We start from the raw sequence: 9,711 nt of genomic DNA, 5'->3' as shown, positions 1-9,711 counted from the left end.
ACTCGGCCACAGATAAAAGCCCACTAGATTCCAACATTTCTAACAAAAATTCCAGAACAATATCATCATCAAGCACCCTATCATCGACATCAAGCACTTGAACAGGCTCCAGAGACCAAGAAACTGGAAACCTCTCTTCTAAAAATTGGTTCAGGTAAAACGGAAACTCCTCCTCCACACTTCTAATTTTAACGAACATGGTCTTAAAGACACCGCATTGAAAATCAGAAAACGGAAGCCGGACACCTAACTCAGTCAGCAAACAGGTATAAAGATAAAAATAAGCTCAACTGTCAACCTTCTCACACACACGGTCACTCTCCCCACAAGGCAAAACCTCTATCCTTACCCCAGAGCCATCCCTGACCCACACATCTGACCCTAAGAGTTTCACGGACTCAACATCTTGAAAACATGACACACAACACTTCAATTGCTCACTGACCCAACTACAAGGATCACTTTCCACAATCACAACCTTACCTTTTTCCGTTACCATAAGACAACAACAAAACAGAGAAGAAAGGAAGAAGACCAGAAAACGTCAAAACTTACCTTTTCCACTCATTTTCTCTAAACACAGAAAAACTCAAAGTGCAAAACCAAACAAGGTAAAATTGGGGGCTCACTTAAGACAAACCAGGTAATAAGCTAATGAGGGAAGTGAAACAATTTTTTATCTTTCGATAACCGTTCCCATCCTGTCCGTCCAATTATTACATCAACATCCAGTAGCTCAGATAACTCCGAAAACTGAGCTACGACTTCACATCAATCATTTCCCCCAGTGCGGGAAACGAAGCGATAATTAAATGCTCCATATTCTTTTTCCCAAGAAAACCAAGGCAAGCTCGGGGGAAAAGGAACACCTCCAAGGACATATTTTCGGCCGAGGTATACAAAAAATTTTTTAAAGCTCACCTTTGTTTTCTTACAACAAAGCAAGCTTGGGGGCTATGATACATAACGAATACCTCGGCCAACACAACAAGCGAATACCTCGGAAGAAAACAAAATCAAATATCAACAAACCCACCAAATCCGGACGAGCTATGAAAAGCTCGGAACATAACTGACATTTTAAAACGTTATCATTAAGGATAACTTCGAAAGACACAGAGAATCCCGAGATATACTATAACCGAACATACTAAAGACGCCTATATAAACACATAACTAACCTCGGAGTAAGGCAGGTCACAGAACTCACTCTAAGTTATTTCTCTTATTTTCTAATAATTCACATTCTTACTTGAGCGTTGGAGTGCTTTTTGCAGGTGCTCCCGCCGCGGTATTCCAACTCAGCCGATGTATAACTCTCTCACTCAAGCACAGTTGCGGGCAGAAGGAGTTACTATACCTCGACAACGTACGAACGGAACAGTTATGAATGAAGGAAATGAAAATATTAGAGGCTAATAGGTGTCATTATATATATATCTTTGTTTCAATTCCCTTAAGGCTTCGGCCAACTTCTTCCTTCCTTTCTTCTTTTTTTTTTTTTTACTTTACTAATAATAATAATAATAATAATAATAATAATTTTTATCTTTTTTTAAATATTTTATTATAATAAAAATAGTTTAAAAATCTTAATAAATTTTAAAGTTAAAATATTATAAAATTTAATTTTAATTATTTTTAAAAAATAATTTTTTTAATTAAAATAATAAATTATAAATAATTTATTATTTAATTTTAAAAAATTCGGAGTATTATAGTATACGTTATTACTAGTCATTATTGCCTTCTTTTTGTGAAAAAAACGGAACAAAAAAAGATATGAAATGAATGTGAAGAATCCCAAAAGTTAGACATCCTTTTATAGTTGTTGAAAAATTATTTACACGTATCTCGTCTATTTACACTGTACACGAGTTGACGTTGCTCATATCTCGTTTATACTGTGAACGAGATGAGTTTATATCACATGTAAATTCAACTCGTTCATAATATAAACAAGATATGACAAGGTGACAGATTTTGGTAATAATTTTTGAAATTATTTAATTCAGTAATTAATATATTTATTTTATTTATTAAAATAAAAAATTCGTCACTATAACGTCAAATCTGATACAGTGAGAGTGAGGCCAGAACTTACCTTGATCCTTCTGAGTGGAAGCCTTAGGGTATTCAATTTTCTTTTTGTAAGGAGACAGGATAATAAGAAATGATAACAGACTCACAATTATATTGGTGGTTGTGAAAATACAAATTTAAAAAATGGGAGTAATTATAGGGAGAAAAAGACAAAAAAGTGTAAAAACATAAATGGTTAACATCTGAACATAAGAAAAAAAGGGTCTAAAAACAGTTAACATTCCAGTAAGAATAATATAATGTAAATTTTGAATTGAATTTCAATTAGATATCAAATTCAAGGTGGAAATTAAAAAAGATACCCTAGAAATAACTCTATTCACTCACCGTCTTCACCAAAGAGGCTACACAATGAGCATTTCAATGACTTATACATAGTTGCATGAAGCAAAAGTGTGTCTCTCTTCGGCTTCCATTAAAACAGGAGAATGTGAAGGCATAGCATGTGTATATGGATAAATTCACTTTGATGTTCCATTTGTGAGTTCAGCCATAAATCAAGCCCATGGTTGAACCAGGAAATACAAGTTACTCTGGTTGAATATAAGCTTAGCTTGATGAGATCCAAGAGTACTGTAACATCAACAAATAACACCTCATTTATCAACAAATTAAACTCGAGAGTGTCTGAATTAAACATCACAATTTAGTGTCATGCTCATGCATTAAATTACAAATTACAGCTATGTTTTACAACTACTATGCAATTTTTAAAGTTGACGACCCGGAATAGGAGAAAAAAAAAAAATCCTACGTCCGCTTTTATACTATTCCTTCGTAGGATTATTTATTTATTATTTATTTTGTGGTAATAATTTATTGCTTTGATATATATTGTAAATAGTCCCATCATGCCATAAACCATTGAAGCACAATAAAAACAATAATCAATGACAATATATAACAATTTGGTCTTTTGTTACAAAGTCTACAGCAAAATCTAGGTCTTCATCAATCATCAGCTACAGTATAATACATACCTTTCAAACTATCTAAGTATCTAGCTCTAGTTTGTCTCTAACGTGGAATATATATCCGATGTGCTTATTTTTACTTTATTATTATTATTTTTTTTAATTTTGTGGTCAAGGTTTTGGGTTGGACAATCCAATCTGAGACATGCAATGCAATAACAACATGAAAGAGCCAGGCCACGAAGTTAATGTCCTCGATAACTATTCTAGTTAAGTCTTCGTCTACCTTGGCACCTATCCTCCATGATCACTATCCAAGCTACGTCTTCGTCTACCTCATCAACCAATTGGTATCAATAACTACCAAAACAGTTGAATTGGCAGCTGTGATTGTCATGAGGTGCAGGATTGATTCTCTAGATGCAATGAATTAGACTACATAGGACCATGGGCTTCGATACTTGTCTTACGTGCTGGAAAAAATGACAACTTTTTGGAAATATTTCTTTTGATACAAAACAATGGTCTATTTAATCGGGTTGATTCAGTGATTAATTTACTTATTTAAAATAAGTTAGAATTTAAATCTTAATTTATACATGTAATAATTTATCAGACATTAGCTAATAATAAATTTTAAAAAAAATTTAATTCATGACCAATTAAGTTTTGACCAGTTGAATTAAGAGATATTGAAAAAAAAGGTCTATTCTTAAAATTCAATTCAGTTTAGAATATTGATTAATATATTTTCATTAATAAATTTATTAAATGAATAAATATAGGAATAGAATAATATTAATGAGAACTTTATATTCTCTTCAATACAAACAATCAGTCACAACTCACAACATATACAAGTTTGGTCTTTTTGTTGCAAAGAAGAAAATGACAGAGAGAAAAAGCCAAGGCTCAACCATTTAAAGTTTAAACTTAGTTTGGCAAAATTTTTTAAAAATATATTTATGAGTAAAGTGATAATTAGATTTTTAAAGATTTTAAGGATTAATTAATTTTTGAAGAAAAAAAATTATCAATTATATTCTTCATGATAACAAACGGTGGACATGTATCTTCTTCCATCAATGGATAGTGCAAAGCTGTAAAACGAAACGGAATTATCTATATATTATGTTTCGTTGTTGCCACATGAGCACTGAAACGATGTAGTTTTAGATCGTGAAGCATTTATTATCTTTTGAGAATTTATATAATATTTATCAACTGTTCCCTGTTTATCACAAATCCTACCAAAATAGATAAAGTTTCACTCCAAAAGTTATTATGGATCTGTATGACGGTCTTTCATAAATAAACATATTACAGTAGGTAACGGTACATATAAACACCATCATTAAAGTTTACATGATGAATTGATAGAAGAACATCACATTTTCACCGTTTACTATCATGGATAACTAAATTAGTACTTTTTTATTTCAGAGACTAATTAATTCGAGGTTGAAATTTGCAGAGAAAAAGAAAAATCCAAGACTTGGCGACTTGAGTCTTCAGCTACAATGTAAAACATACTTTTCAAACAAGCCTGGCTTTAATTTCTCAGTAACGTGAAATATATATGCAGTGTGCTTATTTTTATTACATATTTAAAAAATGATATATACAAATATCCTTGCTCTAAATTTGCCATAAACAGTTAAACTACATCCTACACCATAATTGACTACGTTGCCCCTTAAATTACCTCGAATTCATACTTCAACATTATCAACCATATTATATATGGAACTCTTTTTACTCTCCCGCTCATTATAAGGTGCAGAATAGAATACAACGAAAAATAATGAGAATGTTAATGCACTTGCTTTTTGTGATGCTTGGGGTTGTAACTAGTGGGCTTCTGGTTCAAACCCAGTTACAATCAGGTATATACTTACCAATATTTAATTATTTGAACAGTCAATTGAAACAACTCAATTTGAAACCAATATTATTTGTATGCCACAGGATTCATTAGCATAGATTGTGGGCTACCCGAAGGAAAGGACTATACTGAGAAGAGCACAGGAATTAATTACATTTCAGATACTAATTTCATTGATTCAGGTGTGAGCAAAATGGTATCGAATGAAGATAAGATTACTCACCAACAACAGTTTAGTTACCTGAGGAGCTTTCCCAACGGTATGAGAAACTGTTACAAAATTAGTGTGATAAGTGGCACTAAATATTTAATCAGAGCAAGTTTTCTGTATGGAAACTATGACGGTCTAAATGAGCTTCCACAATTTGATATTCATCTCGGGTCTAATTTGTGGGACACAGTGAAACTAACCAATGCATCACAGAGCAGTTACAGAGAACTGATGCACACTCCCACACTGAATTATGTACACATCTGTCTAGTTAACACTGGCAACGGGATTCCTTTTATTTCTGCCATAGAGTTCAGGAATATGGACTTTAACAATGTTTATAAAACTTCCGGAGCTACAACATTGGCTCGTTTGGTTGGTTTAGATTTTGGTTCATTCACCAACCTAACATACAGGTCAGATTTTGCTAGTATTGTTTGGATGGATATTTGATTATTCCTCTACTACATATTTGATTATTATAGTTGTTGATAATTAACCTATATAAATGTTACAAAGTGTAAGAAAATTGTGGTATCCAGGTACATGGATGATTTTCATGATCGTTTATGGGAGCCTTATTCCAACGACCAGTGGACACAACTACACAACCCTATTAGCAATGATCTACCTTCCAACGAATATGAACTGCCAAATTCAGTAATCTGGACTGCTGCTACACCAAGAAATGCTAATGGTGTCTCCTTAGATTTCTACTTTGATACACTTAATGTAACTACACAGCAACAGTGCTATTTCTATCTGCACTTTGCTGAGGTTCAAAATCTGGCACCAAATGAAACTAGAGAATTCAACATCACCCTTAATGGAGAGTACTTTTATAATCTACTTCGACCCGGTCACTTTGTAAATACCATATTTGATCCATCTCCAAATAATGTATTCTATAAGAATAATAACATTTCTCTTGTTAAGACAGAAGCTTCTACCCTTCCACCCATCATCAATGCTCTTGAGATTTATCAAGTTAAGGATTTCTCACAATTAGAAACTCAACAAGATGATGGTATGTTCTAAAATATTATTCTTTTCATTGTCATCAGTAATCTTATAGTTCTGTATATATGAGCCTCATTGTTAACTCTCTAATATCTGTGGTAGTTGATGCTATCACAAATATCAAGAAAGTTTACAGGGTGACCCAAAATTGGCAAGGTGATCCATGCGCTCCTGTAGCATACATGTGGGAGGGTCTAAATTGTAATTTTAATGGCACCCCAAGAATCACATCCTTGTAAGTATGCATGTATAGATTTGATTTGTTAAGTATAATGAACCGTTTATAATGTATTTGGAAATTCATGCAGGAATTTATCTTCAAGAGGACTCACTGGATACATAGCAGTTTATATCTCCAAGCTTAATAAGTTAGAGTCCTTGTGCGTCACTCCAATGCAAATTCATTGAATTTTTCTGTGTTTTTTCCTATCCTCCTCTTGGATTGTAGTGATTTGAGTTTGTTGTGTCAGGGATTTATCAAATAATAGCTTAATTGGGGAGATACCTGTTTTTCTGGTAGAAAACCTGCCATGGCTTAGAGTCCTGTAAGTTTATTTCATACTCTCTGCATTAATATAAATGATTGATTTCGTTGTTACAGAAAAAATAAAGAAGCATTTTCTTTTGTAGAAACTTGCAGAATAACAACCTCACAGGTCTAATTCCAAATGCACTTCTACAAAAGTCAAGTGAAGGTATACTATCACTTAGGTATACATCTTACTCTTATTTAATTTGATACCCTAAATCAGCAATACCTGTTATTTACATAGTTACATGAATTTCTACAAATTATGTAGTATCACATATCATACAACTTTGACACATGGAAACTTAAAAGTAAGAACCTCCATAGAGATTGCAAATTAAATGTAGTTTTTCACTTTAACTTGATTCTTGTTACTGAATGATGCTAGGTTGGGGCAAAATCCAAATCTATGTGAATCTGGTCCTTGTGACCAACAGACAAAAGATAAAAGCAAGGAAAACAATCCAGTTATTTATATACTAGCATCTGTTTCTGCATTTTTGATGCTCCTACTGGTAGTTCTTGCAGCAGTTAACATCATTCACATTAAAAAGAGAGAGCTAAAAGGTAAAAGAAACAATACTGCAAACTACAATTTACAGTCCTCTAAGTACAATTAACCATGACACACATTTTGACCTTAAAATTAGATGATGTCTACATTCATATGGAATCTGGTGATCCTTTGGAATCCAAGCGCCGACAATATTCATTCGATGAAGTTGTTAACATGACCAATAACTTCGAAAAAGTCCTCGGTAAAGGTGGATTTGGAACAGTTTACTATGGCATTATTGATAATATTCCAGTAGCTGTCAAGATGCTTTTGCAATCATCAGTACAAGGATATCAGGAATTTCTTGCAGAGGTAAATTTGATAATAAAAATGTTGGTTATCTAATATTTCTTGAATCTCAATACAAAATATTCAATAAGTATAAAAACAAATTCGCTACTAAATCAACCAAATAATCAAATTCTTTTACACACTGAAATGAGATAAATTACAGGTTAAATTTTTTATGAGGGTTCACCACAGAAACCTGACTTCTCTGATTGGATACTGCAATGAAGACGACAAGATAGGGATCATCTATGAATATATGGCAAATGGGAACCTCAATGAACATCTTTCAGGTGTATATCTGAATTACTTATGTTTTGTTTAATTTAGATTTAATTAACTTAATTATGCTATAAATACAGGCTTTTAAAAATACTTAATCATAATTGTGCAGGAAAAGCTACCCGGAAAAAATTCTTAACTTGGGAGGACAGACTCCAAATAGCAGTGGATGTAGCCCAAGGTTAACAAGAAAGCTAACAAACTACTTTCTTCAATCTCATCCTATTTTCTTTAATTTGTACTAAAATCTTGTGTCAGGATTGGAATATCTGCATAGTGGTTGCAAGCCACCTATAATCCACAGAGATATAAAATGTACAAACATTTTGTTAAATGAAAACTTTCAAGCAAAATTGGCGGATTTAGGCCTCTCCAAAAGCTTCATTTTCAGTGGAGACACACATGTGTCCACTATGGTTGCTGGAACTCCTGGCTACCTTGATCCAGAGTAAGTGTTGTAATTACTTTTGGTTTAAATTTTATTTTTAAAGTTTGGTTTGAATTATTTAATTTTAATTTTAATTACTGTGTTGGTCTCTATAGTTTCACCAAATTTATAATTAGGTTTCTATACTTTTTTTCTTTTCAATGAAGTCTCTATACTATTTTTTATTCTGTAATTATGTTATTTTCATGAGTTTGAAGAAATTATTATAAGACCTTTATAAATTAACGAAACTATATTATTGGTGATGCAGGTACCAAACATCAAATAAATTAACTGAAAAAAGTGATGTGTATAGTTTTGGAGTAGTTCTTTTGAAGATAATCACAGGTGAAGCAGCAGCATCATCAAAAGCACATAACAATGCTCACATAAGTCAGTGGGTGGGTTCTGTGGTTGCTAGAGGGGACATAGAACGTATTGTAGACCCAAGCTTAGAAGGAGATTTCGACATTTATTCTGCATGGAAAGCAGTTGAAGTAGCAATGGCATGTGTCTCCATTAGTTCTAAAGAAAGGCCGTACATGAGAGATGTTTTGGTGGAGCTAAAGGAGTGTTTGGCGGTGGAATCAGCTCGGAAAAATGTTGGCGCCAAAGATTCAAATGAGTTGGTTACCATGAATCCAGTTACTGAAATTAGTCCCATAGCTAGATAGTTAATAAATAATTCCTTCCTAATCCTAGTGCTTAAAATGAAATACTCTAAGTTGTATTGTGTTTCATTTTCTTTTGTTTCCTTGTTTCTTTACTTTAACTAGAATGAGACCCGCGCACGGTAAATTAATAATAGTATATAATAAATATTAAAAATGACTATATTTTGTAGAATTAAATTAAATATGTGTAAACTAAAGTTAAATTTGAAAGGTGCTTTGTTTAAAATAATTTATAGTACAAAAAATTTGGATGTTGGAGTTGTACAAAGCGATATTTTTATTTAGTGATTTGATTTTTACATTTGTTTTAGTTGATGGGCTTAGTCTTTTTATGTATGTAGCGCTCGTCTTCCTTTTTTTTTCTTTATTGGTTATTGTTAGAATTGTTGCTTTCTTCTTTTTGTCGTAGGGTCTTGTAAAGGTATATTATTTATAAATTTTTGAGTTGTATGCATTTTTTATTATATTGTTTGTTCCATCTTTACATGTATATTTTTCTTCTGAATATGTGTCTTGAATTTGTATGGTTTTCTTTCTTCTTAATTTCTTGATGTAGTTTTTCAATGACATTTACAATAAAAAGAACAAAAATGTGTAGATTTTTTTGAATAAATTATTTTTAATAAGAATAATTAAAATAGTATAAAATAAAATTATCTGTTAGTATTTTTCTTTGACCCACTCTGTCAGACAATGTCTCAAATGATTCAAATTTAAAATAGTCTTGAAGAATGTTTGAAATTGGATCTTTAATTTCTTTCACAGTTGTGAGTAAAAAGTTTGCTTTCATTGTATCTTTAATTGGCCTATACAAATCATTTG

General features: G+C 32.2%; 1 protein-coding gene across 1 annotated transcript; it reads left to right on the top strand.

Moving 5' to 3' along the window:
- Positions 1 to 4,508: 4,508 nt before the first annotated feature.
- Positions 4,509 to 8,955, top strand: LOC112777749 (probable LRR receptor-like serine/threonine-protein kinase At1g51880). Its single transcript, XM_072226790.1, has 13 exons — positions 4,509 to 4,903; positions 4,986 to 5,529; positions 5,656 to 6,140; positions 6,236 to 6,368; positions 6,442 to 6,513; positions 6,604 to 6,678; positions 6,764 to 6,844; positions 7,051 to 7,229; positions 7,313 to 7,530; positions 7,673 to 7,799; positions 7,901 to 7,969; positions 8,047 to 8,236; positions 8,487 to 8,955. Exons 1-13 carry the CDS (start codon positions 4,822 to 4,824, stop codon positions 8,887 to 8,889), a joined length of 2,658 nt encoding a protein of 885 aa, XP_072082891.1. The 5' UTR covers positions 4,509 to 4,821; the 3' UTR covers positions 8,890 to 8,955.
- The last annotated feature ends 756 nt before the right edge of the window (positions 8,956 to 9,711 follow it).

This window comes from Arachis hypogaea, chromosome 19, assembly GCF_003086295.3.
Source record: "Arachis hypogaea cultivar Tifrunner chromosome 19, arahy.Tifrunner.gnm2.J5K5, whole genome shotgun sequence".
Classification (NCBI taxonomy): domain Eukaryota; kingdom Viridiplantae; phylum Streptophyta; class Magnoliopsida; order Fabales; family Fabaceae; genus Arachis; species Arachis hypogaea.
Note: the sequence above shows the minus strand (reverse complement) of the source record. Positions and strands in the feature narration are given on the sequence as shown.